General features: G+C 49.0%; 1 protein-coding gene across 1 annotated transcript in view; it reads right to left on the reverse strand.

Moving 5' to 3' along the window:
* The window catches only part of LOC119448619 (cholinesterase), a 41,970-nt gene extending 21,860 nt beyond the window's left edge, over positions 1–20,110 (reverse strand). The window contains exon 1 of the mRNA XM_049666435.1: positions 19,441–20,110. Coding sequence (XP_049522392.1) covers positions 19,441–19,913 — 473 coding nt within the window. The 5' untranslated portion in view covers positions 19,914–20,110. The remainder of the gene's footprint in view (positions 1–19,440) is intronic.
* Between the last annotated feature and the right edge of the window lie 1,334 nt (positions 20,111–21,444).

The following is a 21,444-nucleotide window of genomic DNA, read 5'->3' on the forward strand; positions in this document are numbered from 1 at the left end:
GGATTCCCCGGCAGGCTAGTCCACGAGTTCCTCGAGCGTCTGCATTTCCGGAAGAAGTTCCTTCTTCGAGTTTGCCTCGATCTACGCCGAGGTCGGCCAGGTCAAGACCAGCACGGGTGAATACGAGTGGACACTGTTCCTATTAACGCGATAGCGCTAGGGGCCTCGCCCCGTGTCGCAGAAAATCCAGTGTCGGCGTCGGAGCCGGCGTGGGTGTCGGCGTCAGTGGCGAAAAAAAATCATCCCCAACCACCCCGACCGCGCAGGCCCTGCGCGTGGCGCAAGGTGTTAGTGAAGGAGAAAATCATCCCGAACCACCTCGACCGCGTAGGCCCTCCACGTGGTGCAGGGTGAACACCACGTGGAGGGCCGCGGTGAACAAAAGTTGAATTTCTCAGTGAAACTCGTCACAAAAATGGTGAAGTACGACTTTACCACCACCTACAGACATGGTGGCGTCGGACGGTAATTTGAATGTACGAGAAAACAAATCTGTTACGAGGAAACTCCTTTTCCAGCATTTCTACCATACCAACAGAGCACGTTCGGGTTATTGGCCTACCCAATGAGTTTTGGACACGCGCGCGTGTCGGGGCAATAGCAAAGAATAAAATAATAAAAAAGGTGCTTGGGCCTTCACATTATATTATAAGACGAGTTATATTGCCGTAGCTGGAAAAACGTCTTCCCAGCAATAATTTCCGCTTAAAAGTAAAGCCCACTTTAAGGGCATCGGTGTAAGCTTGCTCGTTGTAAGCTTGCTTTCCACGTTCTGTGTTGAGGTGAAGCCCACTGAAACAAAAATGCGATGCGAACGGGGCCCGACTACGCTGTCGCGTTCCACTCCTTAAGGCGAAGCTTAAGCGTCCTCCAATATTTCATTCTGTACTGCACGTGTTGAACTCTTGGTGCTTGTCGTCAATTATTTTCCGGAGGTTTATTAACACAGATCTGAATTGCATTGTGATGTGCCTAGCCGAAGTGTGCATGTGTGTATGTAGCTGCCTTATTTGAAGAATATACTTTGTAGCGTTATGAATACTTTGGGCTCTGACTCGGTCTTTGGACCACAACCGACGTTCACTAACGCACCAGAAGGCCCCGATCAATTGTCCATGCTATCGTGAAGTTATTTTCGGAAGCTGATAAGTTGGCTTTAGAATTTGGCCCAGCATTGGCGCCTCGTTCACGGGGTGTGTGACATACAAGCTGTGGGGACGAAGTCCGCGTTCGCGCTATAGTTACTCAGCAGTCTACACGCGTGAACGTAGCTGTTCCTGCGCCGCGTGGCTCCTCCTATTCGGCATTATCGCTGCTCCGATGTTTCGGAAACCGAGAGCCAGGCTGGTGTACTTAGGACGTAAGCGAAGGTTACGATTCAATGCACGCTAAGTAACGGTCAATAAAACCCGTTAACGGCGGTCTATAACTATGGTCCCGACACAGACGCGGCACGTAAAGCGAACAGAAGAAATGTCCACAACGCGTTCCGCCTTACCCTGAGCTCGCGAACGCCGCCACGTAATCCATCATGGTGTGCGACAGCCTGCTCTGGGCGGTCGTTAAACTCTGGTCTGCAGGGTCACCCGACAGCAACCGCAGGTCATCCCCGTACGTGGCGATCCCGTCGCCAGTTGAGATGCTGTCGCCCGTGGCGTGATCAATAGGTGTCATCATCTCCTCTGCCAAAACCATGAAGCGGACGTTCGCACCGCCCTTCGCCGCTTCTGTCGCATACTGCAGCATGGGGCACTGGAACACCGCCGTCGTGAACAGTTCGTTCAGCTTCTCCAATTTCTCGGACCGGGATGAACTGTCGTCGTCGAGGCCCAAATAGGAGCCCAAGTATTTCAGGACTTTTGCCTCCGAAAAGCCGTTCAGGCGCACAAGGTACTTGATGATGTCGTCCACCCCACTGTTCGTCAGGTTCTCCAACTCTATGCCCAGTGCGATCACGCGGTCCGCCTCGTGAAGCGTGTTCCCGAGCAAGAGATCTCTGCCGGCGAAAAACCTACGGTCATCCGGAAGTCTTTTGGCATTGGCGAAAAAGAAAGGTCCGCCCTCGAGGTTTATCTGCGCCAACGAAAATCTTAACTCCAACAAGTGCACCAGCTCCGCCGCTGGAAGGAGGGCCAAGCATTGGACGTATTCTGTAACGAGAACAAGAACGATCGCTGTTATCAGTATTTCATAGCCGCTGTGATTTCTCGCGCACCACGCATCTACTTCAATTATTGGGGAATTGCAAATTTCCATCTGCTGCATCAGAAATATCTCTAGTAGCAACGTATCACCTTGCACGTGTTCTTGCGCTTTCGCAAGGTAATTCCATACAGCCCGAAGTCAGCTCGAAATCTTTTGTCTCAAACAGCGTAAGCTGGCGGCCATCCGCGGTAGCCCAGAGGCTATAGTGCTCGTGCTGCTGAGGTAGAGGTCACTGGTTCGATCCCGGCCGGGCAGCCGCATTCCGATGGGAGCGGGATGCCATAACCCTCGTGTACCGTGCAGTGGGTGATCGTTAAAGGACTCCAGGTGGCGAAAGTTTGTCCGGAGCCCCCTTTGCACTACGTCGTGCGTCGTAGTCAGATCGTCGTTATGACACATAAAAGCCGACAATGTATATAACTCAAGCTGGCAGCTGAAAAAGGCGATGTACCACGTCTTGTAGTCGAGAAAAAGTGAAAGCGCAGAGCACAGAGTGAGAAACACGGCATCCATAGGCACCTCTTTGTAAACAACAAAATTTCATTCCTGTGGCTCCTATTTATGAGCCAGCACGAATTAACCGGTGTAAGAGAGGTATTGATAGAAATAAAAACAATTTAAACATTTTCTAGAACCTAAAACAAAGTGAGAGGAAGATCAATGCATGCTATTGCAAGCTCTAGGACATGCCGTGCACAAGGACTAATTACTCACTAAATGTTGCTCTTTAGACTACCATCTTGTGTAAACAAAATCTACATTGTCTAACGTTCGTTATCGTGTCTTTTCCTTTTATTTTTTCCACGAAAATGAAAAAAATTCGTTTTTTGGTGCGGTGTACTTGCCGAATTGTACATTTGTGCATTGTAGTAAATATCATGTGACACATTTGCTGATTTCATTTATGTGTAATGTGCACTGGTAATTAGCGCTATTTCCTTTCCATTTTGTTTAAATTTTATCAGAACACCTGCATTTTGTATGTTCTAAATATGCATTATATTTCACCTATATTCATTCTGTATATGTGCATTATGTTTGTCGCTCATCTTTTGCGGCTACGATGACTATGCAACAGCTCCCTTATGCTCTGCTAACTGTCCGTCAAAAAGGGCCGTGGACCACGTCAAGCCATGAAAAGGCTTTTTGTTCGAGCTCCTTAATATTCTGGTGTTGAAATAAAGTGAATTGAATAAACAGGAGTGCCGACTGGCTGAATAAGGCGTTCCAACTCATGTCCCAGCGAGCCATTTGTTTCTGGCGCAAATCATAGCCCGGTGTGGTGGGCAGTGAGTTCATTTGTTGTAGAGATATGCGCCCATTTTCGCTATTACCCCCGAGGAGCTCTGTGTGTGCGCACACTAACGGGTACCTCTGTCCCCTGTGGAAGTCCCCCATTGTAGATAAATCATGACCCATTCCACTCTGTTAAGGTGCATGACCGGCGAAGCTGTTTAGCACATGATACAGAGGTGACAAAGAATGGGGAGGTCGCGTATAACCAGGACTCACAAGGAGCAACGCGCCTATAGACGACGAGCGACGGCAGCAACAGAGACGGGAATGCAATAGTAGCCGGGAGTGCACTACACGTGGCCTCCCCATTACGCCGAGAGAAGAGAAGTGAAACTGAAAACGGAAAACGGCATGTTGTCTTATATACATGCGTGACGGTGGCACCATCCTGGGAGAGCGACAGGAAACTAAGCACGCAAGCGGTTGGAACGCCGACAAAAAGAGGGCGGTGCGAACCTAGACATGCCCGACGGGGGTCGGCCTTTTGGGCTAAGATCCGATCGTGTTGCCACCCTGCATGCGGCCAGCAGTGACGTCCCAGCTACCCCATCTGAGGAGCAGTCAGCAATTCCTGCTGCAGCAAGTCCTGCTGCAGTCAGCGTCGCCGGTGGCAGAGGCGCGCAGCTTCGCGGTCGTCGATTGGCCCGTCCGTTGAGCGGTGGGCGGTGCGCCGGCCGAACTGCAGTGTACTTTGGACACCTCTCGCGCGGCAGACGTTCTACAGCACTGGGGGCCGGTTCGCCGTCGGTGTATTTGCCGCTATCCCAGACGTGCCTTAACCGGAAGTGGACTTTGTTTTGAGAAGGGCGTTGGCAATGACGTATGTCACGTGACATTTGGAGGAGCACTCGGCGAGGAGGAGAGACCAGCCGACGAGGAGAGTAGCGAAGGAAAGAGCGAAACGAGCGAGGGCCGTGTTGCGACCATCAAACGCGTGCAACTCCGCTATTACGGCACCATTTCGAAAAATTGTCGCAGCTACGTGTTCGTTGTAAACTCGCGCACAACTGCAACACCACAACTAAATTTAAACCACTGGGTGGTTTAGGGGCCCTTTCACAGATACATTGCTGTCCCCCTTCCTGACACCCCTGGATCTATCGCGGGAGATGTGCCAGGACCAACTGACAGTACGTGCGGCGACAGACCCGGATCATATTGCCCTTGATGACGTTGATGACGGCTCGCCAAGTACATACATCTCCGATACCACCAGACTGCTTCGTGATCAGGCCTCCACGCGGCGGCTCCTCACCAGAGAGCCCCCTTTTCCTGAGGGTTGGAAGAGGGACATGCAGGTCTGGGGCGAGGCCATGAACATCGTGGCCAGGGCAGTCAAGCTGCCTCCAGCCTCTGGCGACCGCCCCCCGCGTCCCTTCAACCCTCACAACGCGCGGGACATCATGAGGCTCTACAGGCGCAACCGGAAGCGTGCCGTCCGACTCATCTTTGACGACCCACCCCAACTTTGTCCAATCCCGCTCGCAACCCTGGAGGACCATTTCGAGATTACCTGTTCCCGGAGGTCCACAAACACCCCCATCCTTCTCGCGCGGACCCCTGCTGCCGATGAGATCAACCTAAATTTTTGATCCATTCACGGCAGAGGAGGTTGCCTTCCGGCTCAGGCACTCCGAGAACACAACACCCCGGGATGACCACCTGGGACCTTTGGGTCCCAGGTGTGACAAGGGTAGTTCAAGGGCGTGTTACAGGTCCCGGAGCCCACCACCCGGAGTCCACAGGGGTATGCGCCATTACGCTTGGACCCTCTCTGCACAACCACCAGGATCGGCCCACATTTTTGCACACGTACACGAAAAATGCACGGAAGCCTAGCCATAAAAGCTTCGCTAAAATACATATCGCACTCTTGATGCCACGAATGGGAAGCTGGTGAGTGCAAATGAAATCTTCAATAGAAATAAACAAAGATGAGTTCACCCTTCTTGCAAATAAATCCGCGGTGGACAGTCTTTTGTAGTGAATTCAATCTTTCGCACCTGTACACGGTATACTTAATCGATAAAGGAGACTGGAGCCGAGTGCTTCTTGCACCGAGCGTTCATAATAGAAAATGATGCAACGACCGCTTACTTCCACGCAGTCATTTCTCACTTAATTTTCAGCAATAGCGAACCAAAGGCATTCGGGATTGGAGAACGGCCACTGATAAATTTGTAGGTATACGTAGATGTTCAGCATTAAGCGTAGAGAATCATTCATCATTAAAGTGCCGAGAAAGAAACAGACACGTAAATGTTTCCATTCGTTTCTTCCCGAGGCATCTGCGTTGTGGAAAGGAAATAGTGTAAATTACTAATTAACATGTTCAGGGCAAAGTAATTTAAAACTTGCCTGGAATTGTCCGCTCTGCGGCACACGACGACTTCTCACAGCAAAGTTCTCCTAGGTACTCGGTTTTGCGCACTCCTTTCACTCCACTGTTATCCGGAGTTACGGTGAACATGCTCTGCGCCAGAATCACCGACCGGTTCACATCCAGTAGTTCAGGTCTGGCGAGCAAGGCGGAGACTACAACGCCGCCACTCGAGTGACCCAAGGGCACCACGTTGCTGGAATTGCCACCGAACGACGCGATGTGCTCCTTGGTCCAACGCCAGGCGAGCAGGATGTCCTCGACGCCCACGTTGTCCGGGCCAGTTCCGTTGCGGTGTAGGAAGCCGGGCGCCCCGAGCCGGAAGTTAGGGGACACTACGACCACGCGGCCATGGCTGGCCATGCTGCTCCAGTCGAAGAGGCCGTTCCAACTGGCAGAGTGAAACATCCAGCCGCCAATGAAAAACAGCACCGGCAACGACTCCCCTTCCTCCATCGAGCAGCGGCTGGGAGCCCAGACGTTCAGGGTGAGGCAGCTGTCCGACATGACGGTGACCGACCTCAGTACCGGGGCGTCTATTGACGGCTGCAAGCATGCTGCCGGATAAAGGGCATTTTAAACCTTTGTAATACTGTTCGACGTTGGTAGATTTGGTTGAGCGCGTTAATTTATAACGATCGAAATTATATGGACACTCATTTGAACAAAATTAAAATAAAATTCCTTCCCCTGTCGAGAAAATGGGGGTAAGCGAATTAAACTTACGGCAATACGACGCTGTCGCAGGCGTTCCGCTTCGTTCCCCCTAAACTCATGGTCGGCGGCTCTTCGCTGACGTTTCGCCTGGACTTCGGAGGCCCTCACGCTAGAATCGGCATGCTAGAAATCGGACGACAAGCTTCGCTTGCCCCCATGTTCTTGACAGGGGAAGGGCTGGTGATTTTTGTCGTTGGGTCCCCCGTGTGACAAGGGTACTTAAGGGCGCGTTACAGGTCCCCGAGCCTGTTTCTGCACTATCACTAGGATTGGCCCACATGGCAGGGGTATGTGCCATTCAGAATGGACCCTTTCTGCACTATCGCCAGAATCGGCCCCCTTTTCAGCATGACACAACCACCACTACCGCCCCCACCATCGCCACCGCCGCCGCCACCACCACCACAGCCGACCCTTGTCAGGCAATACAAGCTTCGTTTAAAAAAATGCAGCCAGTTCCACGAAGTGAAATCTGTCGAAACAGTGGAGCTGTGGTCTTTCTGTTTCTGCGATTGTCGCGTATGTTTCTCTTAAATGCGTAAGCATTTCTATGGTTACCCAACCAGAAATCTGTTCGTCCGTTTTCAAGTTTTCAAGATGGAGCTACCAGCAATGTGTTACCACAAAAGTTGCTCACACGTTACCTTGCATTATTTACAAACTTATTCCCTCGTATTTTTGAGTATGAGATCTCACAAACAAATATCAATAAACAAAACACTGGCAGCGCATGCCTACGTTAAATCTTCTTGAAATAAATATTAAAAGTGCGAAACAAAAAATTTGCATTACTTTATCATACGTCACACAGGGTGAAGGCGAAAGCCTGCATGTTCAAGAGACATTAATTAAATTACCTGACATTCTTATTCGAATGCATTTTTACTTCTTATTTTTTTAAATGGGTAACCATTTCTATGATTACGCAGCGAGAAAACTGTCCGTGCGTCCGGCCATCTGTCGTATAAGACGATCACTTTCAAGATAGAGGCCCCAGCAACGTTTTCGCCAGCTGTGGAAGAAGACGAACGCGCGAGAAGTAGCACAAGCGAGTCTCTGAGAAGGATGCGCTTCTGCACAGTGCAAACCTTCAAGACCAAATCCTGATCGTCCAGCATGCGCGACAGGGCCGGTAGGCTAGACCTGCCGGTCCCCACGTAGGAGTAGGCGGCTTTCACTGGGCAACCCTGCACTAGAGTTTGCTTGCCTCATCAGTTCACGTTGCACTGCCTTCCGCAGCAGTTCGTGCCGCTGCCATTTCGTCGCCGCAGCGCTGTCACATAAACCGTAATGGCGCCATGACGACCGCAGCCGCTGAGCAGTGCTAGGATTACCAAAAGTGCTAAGCGTGAACACTCAACACCACGTCGTTAGTATGAAAGGCTTACGTATAATCAAGATAACTCCCTTAGGAGATTGTACGTAATTTTTTTTTGCTGTGGTAGTCTTCGTTTTAGACTGAAGAAACGACCACATATCGGCTCTTTCGACAGTTTTCACTTCGTGGCACGTGTTGTGGACGCCGCTCGTGCTTCGTGGCCTATGGACGCCCCTCGCGGCGAGCGGCGTCCATCGTGCGAAGAGTGCGTGCGCGAACACCTGCTATTATACCCCGGCGCCTCTCCTCCTCCTTCACAGCGCGCGCTCCGATTAGTCGGCTCCTTTCCTCCCGGCGAGCGGGTCACGTGACCTCTGCGGCTCTGCTCCTGCGTGACGGCGCCGTCGTCGACGGCACACGCTCGACTAAGAACAGCACCGCGATTAAAAAAAGGGCTAGGAGAGAGCGTCACGTGACGATCATGGAAGCGCCGATATAAAAAAACAAGAACGAAATGGAGGCCCTCGATACGTTATACGCAAGAGATATATTCTAGTCGTCTCGCTTTGAGTACGTTTACTGTGGTGTTTTATGTCGTTTCATTTTAGGTTCGAAGGCAGTGGGATGAAAATTAGCAAGAAAATATGCACCGCGGCTCAAGGTGCAATTGAGCTAATTTGACGAGCCTTTAAGAGTGCGCAACAAGCTTAGACCACGCTCCGGCCGTTCTGTACGGGCTACGAGGTGAGGGCGTGGTCAAGTGCAGTAACCGTGGCGGTAAGCATGGTTGGGCGTCAGATGCCCTAGCCTTCTCCTACATCAAGGCAATACACTTGAAGGATAGTGCGAAGCGCGTGGGCCTAAAAACTAGTATGTTCTTTCCTACATGCTTGTGAGTCTGACGGTAGGCGCCCCACTAAGGTAACCATGAACCGAACAATCCCTTGAATGGCCCGGTAACAATGAAAGAACAAGTTCCCAAAAGCCAACGCGCCGATAGGCTGGGGAGAGACGGAGGGGTGGCGTCAGGGGAGGTTGACTTGCCGAGGCTAGCTATCTGACGTCACCATCCATTTGCGAGTTAAATTTTGTTGTCTGGAACAACTATTTGGTGACTAAATTATGGGGGTTTTACGTGCCAAAACCAGTTCTGATTATGAGGCACGCCGTAGTGGGGGACTCCGGAAATTTGGACCACCTGGGGTTCTTTAACGTGCACCTAAATCTAAGTGTATACACGGGTGTTTTCGCATTTCGCCCCCATCGAAATGCGGCCGCCGTGGCCGGGATTACTATTTGGTGACTATCTGGCAACTATCTCACTTTTTGCTTAGGTCAATGCAGCAGGTCATGAAGCACATAAAAGTCTGCCAGTCTCGAAGATAGAGAAATCTAAAAAATACAGCTCGATCGTGAAGATTGTGCAGTCTAAAAAATTCCGAGCCCTTCCACTACTCTGAAGATGGAAGCCAGCGAAGCTGTGGCATTGGTGGGTCTGCTATAGTGAATATTGTCCCCACGATGAGAATGGGCGTATGGTCGTTGGGCATCATCCAACTGAACATGTTTTATCGTGAACGTTTTGATGTCTTTCATAGGCGTTGCAGGGGGAACGTACACAGTCGCGATCACCGTTCCGTAAACGCATTTTATTAAAGAAGGCTATGCCAATCGCGGCCCGCACGCAAGCGCTATCGCGGTCACGTGGTCGCCGTGGTGACCTACGTCACGTAATGAAGAAGCAAACGTAAGATCCAACGATAATCGTGGTATAACGCGCACTTTTTACAATCCTAAGTTTGAAAACGCGCAGCTGAGCACACGTTTGATTCCTTTCAGCTGCAAGCGCACCGTTGGATAAATCCGAAAACACTCCTACGGTGAGCTGCTGGGATGCGTTGTAAGCGGAAAGGCTAACGTTGAGTGTTTGTATTCGGTAATTCGCAAGACCATTTGTTGATGTGAGACGTAAACCATGCTTAAATTCATTGCAACCGAACCATTTTTTAGCGACTACAGCGTTGGTGACCTCTCTCATCACTATCTCCACAATATAACAAAAATATCATTCCACGCTGCTGAAATTCAGCGAAGGTAACCCGGCTTTTACCCTGATGTTGACGATTGCTGATTAGTTAAGAGAGAACATAGAAAACCTCGATTGTCATCTGGGTGCAAAACGTCTCCTCAATGTATGGTTACTGAATAGCGTAAAGCCTTAATTTAATGACAGGACAAGGAAGAGGCGACTCTACACACGACTGTCCTCCTAGCCATGTGTCGCGTCGCCTCTTCTTTGTGCTCTCCGAAAATTTAGGTTGTAAGCTACCATATCGATGCTTAAACCAAGAACCTCAGACTAAACCAGTTCTAGCAGCTTCGTGCCGGCGCTCGCATCAATGCGATCTTAGCCGCGAAAACACAACGAGGGCGGACTCTGCCCCCGCTGCAGATGGCTGTCTAGATACAGCCGCGCTGGCAGGCGCTCGCGTTGCAAAACGCACCCCCCCCCCCCCCTCACCCTGCCCGTCGAGCCTTGAGCCCCTACGTGAGCACTCAGGCACAGTAAAGCGCGGCCCTTCCATCTTCCTACCCTGTGGCCGGAGCTTTGTGCGCGACTGGAAGACTGCGCGCTTCCTTCCCGCTTGCCGCCCTTGCGTGCGCGAGTCGCGATGTCCGGCTCACCATCGCCTGCGTTCCCTCCTACATACAGCGTACGGCGTGCGGCGACGATTTTATCGCCCGTGGAGTTTATACAGAACCTCACGGCAACGGTGGCGGCACAGATACGCCTGGAGTGTCCATATAGTTGCTATCGTAATAAAAAGAAACGAATATAAATATCCACGTGGATAAGAAAACCACTGCTATGCGGCACTGGAATCAAAATCAAAGAATATATTGACAATGCGTACCGGGACCTTGCTTCACCGCCGCGAAAGGAGAGCGTAGCTTGGTGACCTTACTGGCGAGGTCGAAGCGTCGGGCTCCTGTCGTGCCTTGGCCGAAGGGAATGCCGAGGAAGACGCGCGCGCGCTGGCCATTGCTGGTCTCAACGGCGGCTCCCTTGATTTCGCCCAGCGAGGTTTTCACGAACAGCTGCTCGTCGGTGTCAGAGCAGGCCCTTCTTGGGCGGCTCGCCTCTTGACCTCGCAGTAGCGTGAGGACGATCAGCAGGGAGAAAAAGGCTGCAGTGGCGAGGCAGAGTATCAAAATATGTTTAGCCCCAAACTTTAGCCTCTTTCCTGCTTGGGAGGCTGGGCCAGAGCCGTCGGTGGTTCTAGATTTAGCGAGGGAAGAAGGCGTTGGCGCAGTGGCAAGCGCAAGATTGGTATGGGACGGAGAGGCGGTGCGGGTAATTTCTTGCGAGATGGCCGCTGATCCGGCGTGCTTATGACCAGTTGACGTCTGCATCGCTTCAGGCTGGAAGAAAGCAAAAGCAGTGCAGCGGTTCAACAATTGTTCGCGATGAGCATAAAGCGATATCAAAAATAAATTATCGCAGAACCTGTCATGGTTCACTTGCGCCAAGTGGAGGCAACGTTATCTTTCACAAGCATGAGGGGTAATTTAGAACGAACGTTGCGGAAATAATTTAAAAAGTGTGACCTCCCAATACCACGGCATCAAAATGCTAACGTAGGGCTATACAATCGTGGCTGTCGCCAGTACATCAGGTGACCGAGTTAGCATGAACCAAGTTTCAAAAAGAAAAAAAAAAGAAAAGAAAAAATAGCGCACCTTTCTGTGCGACTGAAACTGCATGTTTTTAGCGACCTCCTGAAGAAGTCGTCTGTACATCTGTATTTCTGTCTCTTCTAATGTAAAAACATGATTTAAAAATACCTTACAGGCCTGAATTGAGGCATTGAGTAAGGAGGGAACTACACAGAAAACACACAGAAAATACATAGAATATATGACAGCTATTACCACTTACATGACAGTAGCTATTACTTCGATATATTTTAAATTTCTAACTTTTCAATGCAAGGAAACTTAATGTATGGGGTTTTAGGTGCAAAACCACGATCTGATTAAGAGGCACGCCATGGTGGGGGACTCCGGACTAATTTAGACCCCCTGGGGTTCTTTAACGTGCACCTAAATCTAAGTACACGGGTGCTTTCGCATCTCGCCCCCATCGGAATGCGGCCGCCGTGGCCGAGTTCGATCCCGTGACCTCATGCTTAGCATCCCAACACCATGGCCACTAAGAAACCACGGCTGGTAACGCAAGGAAATTTGAATACATTGGAAAATATCACCTTGTGTTGTTTTCTGACACGTTACCATATGCGCAACCTCTTATTTGTGTGCACGAAAATCCCGCGAAACCAATAAAAAGCCGCCGCAGTTCACTGTTTGCATTGAGGCCGCAGTGGCTTTCATTTAAGCACGGTAATACGTCGCAAAAGTGGTGTGTTTGAACGTGATTTACAAATGTTGAAATTTCATTTTTGGACGTAAAGTGAAAATATGAATATGCTGTTAAGCAAGCAGCCCTAATACAAAAATACCGCAGCCTTCTCCAGGAGGTTACTAACACCTTACACTTACTTAAAAAACAGCGCTTCCGACGCAGGACACCGAAAACAGTGGTCACACATGCAAACTGACTGTGTACTGTGTCGGTAGCGCTGTTTTTTTAAGTAACATGGAACACCAACTGGCTCAGTCAGACGTTCTTCTACCGTACTGTTAGCTTCGTCAGCAAAAGCCAACTTCTTTCTTTAACTTAGGGCACGGATACTGCGAAGTGCAAGACACATCTTGACATTCACATTCATTTGAATCATGAAACCACGGTATGCTGTCGACTAAGACGACCTGACCAGACAAGTCCTGAGTGCGTTCGTATGTGTCACCCGATCAACTAGCTCGCGGTTCCACTTTCGGTAACATATTTAAGTGCGCTTCAAGCAGATGATATGAAAACATAGCGACGAGTTAAAGAAGCTTAGCCTATGGAAATGAGAGAACAAGGACATGAAAGACTAATCACATACATTCCGATTTCTACGATGCGGAACCCACTCTAAGTCAGAGAAAGAAAGCCCGAGCCTCGGGAACGCTCGCCAGTGCAATCGGAGGGGAGAAGCAGAAACGCGCCAGCGTTTATTCTGTTGTGAACAAACAAGTCGCGCAGCTGCCAAATGAAGCCGGCCGCTACCGCCACAGCAGAGTCCACGGAAGCTGAAGGAGCCATGCGACCGGAATTTCACCAGATCTCGGCCTCCAAACACTCTCATCTGGAGCGCTGCGCTGTGCAAGAGCCATACCGGTGTGTTCCGAGCGTTCGATTTCCGAGTGTCGAAGGTAACGCGCGCTACCATGAGCGCCCACAATCGACCAGCCGAATGTATTGCAACATCGTAAAATCGGTGCTTACGCTGCTCTCGTTCTGAGCTCCGACTCCAGGTAGTAGAAGCCTTGGGCAGGTGGAGAGGCCGTCTGCTGGAGCGGACGCAGTAGTCTGGTGGAGCAGGGCGAAAAGCGGCGGACCAGCGAAAAGAGGCCGTTGCGAGCGAACCTTCTTCTGTTAGGACTCGTCACGAGCGGCCGCCGACACGCGCTCCTTAAGCGCCACCCAGTGTGGCTCCACGCCACTTTTACAACGAAAAAGTTGAAGATCGAACTTAAAATTATGCAGTCATGGAGAATTATCAATAGGTTGTTGCAGATGTTTTCATAACCGTCCATAACTTCACCTGGTTAGCCTTAAGGTGTGCAGGCATTGCAAAGGGAAGGCCGCTCACCACATTGGAATTGAATTTTATCCTGGGCTGTTACGAGCCAAAATTACGATTTGTTTATGTGACACACCGTAGTGGGGGACTCCGGATTAATTTTAGTCACCACAGGATCATTAACATGCCCCCAATGCACGGGACACGGGCTTTCTTGATTTTCGCCCCCATTCGATCCCGCAACCTCGTGCCTAGCAGCGCCAAACCACAGCTGCTAAGCCACCGTGGCGTGTGCTCACCACACTTGCGACTGATTGTGAAAAAAAAAGCGAGAGAGTATACAAAACACGGAAACGAAAAGCAATTATTCAGTTTTATTTGCGCTACTTTTTTCATTCGGGACGAGGGGATGTAATAAAATATTGAAATTATCGCTTCCGTGACAAAATACGTGATAGCAGTTAGATCTTCCTTGGCGGGATGTTACGTCCAGGAATCCAGTGTTCTGTGCTCTCCCTCGTACTTTTCTTTAACCTGATTTAGAACCTTGTAAACCAAGAATGTATATTTCAAATCTTCTCTGCCGCTGTCGAATCTGAAGCAGATTAATTTGGTTTTGCTGAGTCGTCTTCCAAGACCCAAGAAGGCCACAAGCCATCCTTTTGATTTATATTTATTCATTAATTAATTTGTGCTGTCGTACGACCGTATGGGAACACCTTTCATGCACAGCAAGCCTGCAGTATAATTACTTAAAAGGTGCTTTTTTGTCTTGATGTTCTAAGGTATACCTACTGCTCTTCTGTGTCGCCTTGAACGATGCATCATATACTAGGTAACGGTTTCCACTCGTCAAGCTTCTTTAGAGGAGAGCTGAAAATTATTTATCAGCACTCACTCAGCTATAAACTGCACCAAATGCTTCCCTGCACACGTAAACGAATCACACTTCAGTTGAAGTTTTTTTTTTTCGGTAATAAATTGCACCTTAAAAATGACAGACCTGGAGTCGTCGACATTGTCGGGGCGTCAGAACGCGGAGCAAACTTGGCGTACGCCGAGTAGCGACTAGGCTACGTATGATTATGTCATCATCATCATCATCAGCCTGTTTTATGTCCACTGCAGGACGAAGGCCTCTCCCTGCGATCTCCAATTACCCCTGTCTTGCGCTAGCGTATTCCAACTTGCGCCTGCAAATTTCCTAACTTCATCATCCCATCTGGTTTTCTGCCGATCTCGACTGCGCTTCCCTTCTCTTGGTATCCATTCTGTAACCCTAATGGTCCACGTACTGGTTATCCATCCTACGCATTACATGGCCTGCCCAGCTGCATTTCTTTCGCTTAATGTCAACTAGAATATCGGCTATCCCCGTTTGTTTTCTGATCCACACCTCTCTCTTCCTGTCTCTTAACGTTAGTCCTAAGATTTTTCGTCCCATCGCTCTTTGTGCAGTCCTTAACTTGTTCTCGAGCTTCTTTGTTAACCTCCAAGTTTCTGTCCCATATGTTAGCACCGGTAGAATGCAATGATTGTACACTTTTCTTTTCAACGACAGTGGAAAGATCCCAGTTAGGAATTGGCGATGCCTGCCGTATGCACTACAACCCAATTTTATTCTTCTGTAAATTTATTTCTCGGGATCAGGGTCCCCTGTGAGTAATTGACCTAGATAAACGTACTCCTTCACAGACTCTAGAGGCTGACTGGCGATCCTGAATTCTTGTTCCCTTGCTAGGCTATTGAACATTATCTTTGTCTTCTGCATATTAATCTTCAACCCCACTCTTACACTTTATCGGTTAAGGTCCTCAATCATTTGCTGTAGTTCGTCTCCATTGTTGCTGAATAGGACAATGTCATCAGTAAATCGGAGGTTGCTGAGATATTCATCGTTGATCCTCACTCCTAAGCTTTACCACTCTAAGAGCTTGAATACTTCTTCTAGGCATGCATTGGAGAGATTGTGTCTCCTTGCCTGACCCCTTTCTTTATAGGTAACTTTTTACTTTTCTTGTGGAGAACCAAGGTAGCTGTGGAATCCTTGTAGATGTTTGCTAAGATATTCACGTATGCCTCCTGTACTCCTTGGTTACGCAATGCCTCTATGACTACTGGTATCTCTACTGAATCAAATGCCTTTTCATAGTCTATGAAAGCCATATAGAGAGGTTGAGAGAGGTTGAAAGCCATATATATATAGAGAGAGGTGAATCTGTTGTAGCGTGTTAGTATAACTGCCAGGAAATCTACTTATTTAGCGCTGTGTCACTGGTGAATTCATTGTTAACATTCTTAATGTCATTGTTAAGGAGAAAAGAGGTAGAAGATGCGGGGAGGCACGAGCTGATCTTGCGAACCTGTTGTCCTTGTGCGTTGATTGAATAAATCCATTTATTACAATGAGGATGGCTCAACGGCCTAGTTATTTGAAAGGAAGGGGGGAGAAAAAAATAGAAAACAAATAACACATTCCGCGGTAGACACTGGTTGTGTGCGCGAAGGCCACAGCATGAAGAGTCGTGTGTCGATTCTTTAAGGTTGTTGTTGTTGTCGCCTCAACACATGACTGAATCCGCGAAGGGTATTGGCCACACGGAAGGTAACCAAAAAATACAAAAAATACAATAAAAAAGGAGACACTGCAGAACTTAAGCGTAACAATTATCATTATTAGTATTTAGAAAGGCGTATGTACCAGAAAATGCGAACGGCGCAGCGTCTGCAACAAGCAGCTACGACTACTGCATTGGGCCGGGCTGCGAGGAGCATTAAAACGCTCACACAAGAATGGGAACACTACGCATCGTTTATTCAGCGACAACCTTTTTAACCAGTTATCAAGCAGCTATAGGACATGTGATGACGTCAGCCCGATGTCACGGCAAACGCGGCTTTCTGTCGTCGTTATCGCTTTCACTTTGCAGCAATTGTTATTTAGATAGACTTATCCGAAAATGCGAACGGCGCAGCATCACCGTGAGATGGTCGTTTCTTTTAGGTCCGCTTCATTTCGATGACTGTCTACTTTGTCCTTAAAACAGAGAATAATTGAGAAAAGGCCGAGAGCAACGTTACTAGACTGGTCTGGTCATTTTTGCCGGGAGTTTAAACAGTTCACGTGCACAGTAATATATACAGGGTGTCTAAAATCATCTCCTCAGGTGGGTTGTCCAGGAGTCGTTAGAGCTGTCTTATCTATTCTCATTCTTTGGCTAGTGTAGGTCATTGTTTTGGTCACGCCGCAGTTCTATAGACTATTTTCACGTTTACACAGAGCTCCTCGAACCCCTTTAGAACAGCCCTCATTATTTAGCAGGTAACGAAGAGAATTGCAAGTTCCTCTAGAAAGTAAATATGAGCGACTCTCTAGGTGCCACCACTTTTCTACGAACGCAGATTGATAAATTGGCACTCACTACGGTAAGGGGCCCCGTCTAATTACGACGGGCCCCCTCAACGTACAGTTGCTAAAGTACCGGGGCCCCTTTAATTCTATCGAAGTTACGTGCACAGGGGTTTGCTATTTACTGGTTGGGCCTAACTCACTGAGTCGCCCAGTAGCAACGTAACGCGTCAATATCCATTGGTCTGCAGCCGCTAAAGCGGCACTTACCTACGGCCCCCACTTCCGTCCCTCTGGCTACGCAACGTCTCGTTTCGTTTCTCCGGGCAGGAGCCCTCGGTGTAGAAAAGAATAATAAAATTTACTATGTACAACATAAACCAACTCGTCCATTTTTTACTTCGACTTTACATTTCACACAAAGCCGCTCATGCACCGGATATTTGCTGCAACAAGGCAGCTATTGTCAATGATACTTGATACGAATGATTTGCAGTGCTGCAGAATTCCGTGGTTATGTGTAGTACCTACAACTTGATAGGGTAGGCCTTACCCGGCGCCCGAACGGAGTAAGAATTCACTCTCCCAGTATTCTGGGCTAAACTACAGCTGTCACAGTAAAGAGAAAAGCCAGGAGACGAGGCCGAATCGGTTTTTATAACGGCATGGTTACACACCGCCGCCGTCCTGGAAAACGTTGGATAACACGTTCATCAGCTGGCTGCAGGGCTGTGCGCGCCACTTGGCCTCAGCCCACGTCATTGAGCTGTTCAGCAGAACAACTTTCTTGTCGGCTTCCGTGTATAGAGGCCACTCTTCTCTTGCCGAAATATGCCCCGGATTCCTGCAAACAGATACGGCAGGTTCTATGGCAGTACGAGTGAATGTTGAAAAAAAAAAACAATTTGGAATTTTATTGCTGTGCCTAACGAAGATTCTATAACCGCAAGGTACTTCAGCTTATCGCTAATGCCCGCATGCTGAAGGGTCTTGGGTGCATGATGGGTATTAAGCCGGTCCGTCACCCACGCATGCGATAGCAAAACTTTTCACAGTACTTTGGTTGCAGGGCTTTAACGTGATAGAAAACAGTCGTGATAGCGAAATTATGGGCAGTGTTCATCCCAAAGAAAGTGCCTGTAGGTAGCAGCGAGACCTCGCGAAGCGAAATGTCCTCTAGGCGGGGCTCTATCAAATGAATGGATAAAGTGATTGCTGTGGTCCTGCGACCGCTATACACATCCGGTGAAAAACGGCCGGGCTAAAATGTCACAAAAGTCCACATAATTAAAGCGCGCGCCGCGAATCACTTTAAGCCAGCGAAGGAGCCTGTAGACCCCGCAGAATCTTCGACAGAGGTAGAGAGCGCATACACCACAGACAGCCGACGCGATCAACGGAGACTACAAGCTTCGACAAGATACGCGAAGTAGTGTTACGTTATTAATACAGAGGAGAGAGAGGACGCGCGCCGACACCAAGACATGGCGAGCTGAGCGATAGAAGGAGGGCGACCACTCCAGGGTGCCCCAACGGATGAGTGGCCCCGCTCCTAGAAGATGCTTCGGTGGCCGCGGTCAAAAATGTCAGGAGATTCATACTATGGGAGCCCGACTCCGTCGGAAAGTTCGACAAACGCCCGCGAAGGCGATAAACGCGCCGAGCGGGAATCAGTAAGGAGGGTCAGACCGCGACCGTGAAATGGAACGTGAAGACCAACCGTCTCCAGAAGACGGGGATTCCCTGAAGCATCTGCATTTCCGGAAGGGGTTTCTTCTTGAGATTTGCCTCGAGCTATATACGCCGAGGTCGTCCAGCTCAGTAGCAGCATGGGTGGATACGCGTAGACACTTTGTGTTCCTATTAATTCTGTATTGCACGTGTTGAACTCTTAGTGCTTGTCGTGAGATTTGTCGTGAAGATTTATTAACACCCATCTGAATTGCATTGTGATGTGCTTAGCCGAAGTGTGCATGTGTGCAAGTAACTGCCTTACTTGAAGAATATATTTTGTTGTGTTTTGACAACTTTCGGCTCTGACTCGGTCATTGGACCACAACCGGCGTTCGCTGGTGCAACAGAAAACATCTCATTAATTGTCCGGACTATCGTGGAGTTATTTTCGGAGGCTGATAAGTCGGCTTTGTAATTTGGCCCGGCGTTGGCGCCTCTTTCACGGGGTGTGTGACATAGAAGCAGTGGGCACAAAGGCCGCGTTCGCGCTATAGTTACTCAGCAGTCTACACGCCTGAACGTATCTGTTCCTGCGCCGCGTGGCACCACGTATTTGGCATTCTCGCTGCTCCGATGTTTCGGAAACCGAGAGCCAGACTGGTGTACCGAGGACGTAAGCGAAGCTTACCATGCAATGCACGATAACTAACGGTGGACAAAACCCGTTAATTATGATCGATAACTGTGGTCTCGGCATAGACGCGGTGCGTAAAGTGAACAGAACAAATGTTCACAACGCGTTCCGCCTTACCCTGAGCTCGCGAACGCCGCCACGTAACCCATCATGGTGTGGGATAGCCTGATCTGGGCGGTCGTTAAAGTCTGGTCTGCAGGGTCACCCGACAGCAACCGCAGGTCGTCCCCGTACGTGGCGATACCGTCGCCGGTGTCGATCCCGTGGGCGCTGGAGGTCCCGTCGTTTGTGGCGTGATCAATAGCCGTCATCTTCTCCTCTGCCAAAACCATGAAGCGGACGTTCGCACCGCCCTTCGCCGCTTCTGTCGCGTACAGCAGCATGGGGCACTGGAACACCGCCCTCGTGAACAGATCGTTCAGCTTCTCCAATTTCTCGGACCGGGATGTGCTGTCATCGTCGAGGCCCAAATAGACGCCCAAGTATTTCAGGACTTTTTCTTCCGAAAAGCCGTTCTGGCGTGCCAGGAACTTGATGATGTCGTCCACCCCACTGTCCGTCAGGTTCTCCAACTCTATGCCAAGTGCCATCACGCGGTCTGCCTCGTGAAGCGTGTTCCCGAGCAACAGATCTCTGCCAGCGAAAAAGCTCCGGTCATCCGGAAGTCTTTTAGCATCGGCAAAAAAGAACGGTCCGCCCTCGAGGTTTATCTGCGCCAACGAAAATCTGAACTCCAACAAGTTCACCAGCTCCGCCGCTGGGAGGAGAGCCAGGCATCGGACGTATTCTGCAACGAGAACAAGAACGATCGCTGTTATCTGTATTGCATAGATAGCTGCTGTGATTTTTTGCTTGCCACGCATATACTTCAATAACTGTGTAATTGTAAATTTCCATCTCCTGCGTCTGAAAGATACCTGGTAGGAACGTATCAAGTTGCACGTGTTCCTGTGCTATTCGGAAGGTAATTTAGTTTGAAAGACATCCAGCTCGAAGTCAGCTCGAAACTTTTTGTCTCAAAGAGCATAAGCAGGCGGTCATCCGGGGTAGCCCAGAGGCTATTGCATCGCGCTGCTGAGGTAGAGGTCGCTGGTTCGATCCTGGCCGGGGCAGCCGCATTCCGATGGGAGCGGGATGTCGTAACGCTCCTGCACCCTGCAGTGGGTGCACGTTAAAGGACTCCAGGTGGCCAAAGTTAGTGCGGAGCTCCCTATGCACTACTTCGTGCCTCGTAGTCAGATCGTGGTTATGACACCACATAAAACCCGACAATGTATTTAACTCAGGCTGGCAGCTGAAATAGGCGATCTACCACGTCTTGTAGTCGAGAAAAAGTGAAAGCGCAGAACACGGAGTAAGAAACACGGCATCCATACGTGCCTCTTTTTAAACAACAAAATTTCATTCATGTGCCTGATATTTATGAGCCAGCACGAATTCACCGGTATAAGAGAGATATGTTGATAGAAATAAAAACACTTTAAACATTTTCTAGAACCTAAAATAAAGAGAGAGGAAGCTCAATGCATGCAATTGCAAGCTCTAGGGGATGCCGTGGGAAGGACTAATTACACTCACTAAATGTTGCGCTTTAGACTACCATCTTGTGTATACAAAATCTACCATCTTGTGTAAACAAAATCTACATTGTCTAACATTCGTTACCGTGCTTTTTCTTTTTATTGTTTCCAAAAACATGAAAACATTGCGTTTGTTGTTGCGGTGTATTTGCCAAATTGTAACATTGTGTACTGTAGTAAGTATCACGTGACACATTTGCTGATTTATTTTATGTGTAATGTGCACTGGTGATTAGCGCTATTTTCTTTCCCTTTCTATTTTAATTTTATCACTACACACGTGCATTTTGTATGCTCTAAATATGCATTAAGTTTCACCTATATGCATTCTGTATATGTGCATTTTGTTTGTCGCTCAATTTGAGACTGATGACTCTACTGAATAAGTAACAGCTCTGCTGTTATATATGGTATGCCCTTATGCTCTGCTAAACGTATGTCAAAAAGGGTCGCGGACCACCGTCAAGCCATGAAAAATGCTTTTTTTTTTTCAAAGTCCTCAATATCCTGGTGTTGAATTAAAGGGAACTGAATAAACAGG

Source organism: Dermacentor silvarum, chromosome 4 (genome assembly GCF_013339745.2).
Source record: "Dermacentor silvarum isolate Dsil-2018 chromosome 4, BIME_Dsil_1.4, whole genome shotgun sequence".
Lineage (NCBI taxonomy): Eukaryota > Metazoa > Arthropoda > Arachnida > Ixodida > Ixodidae > Dermacentor > Dermacentor silvarum.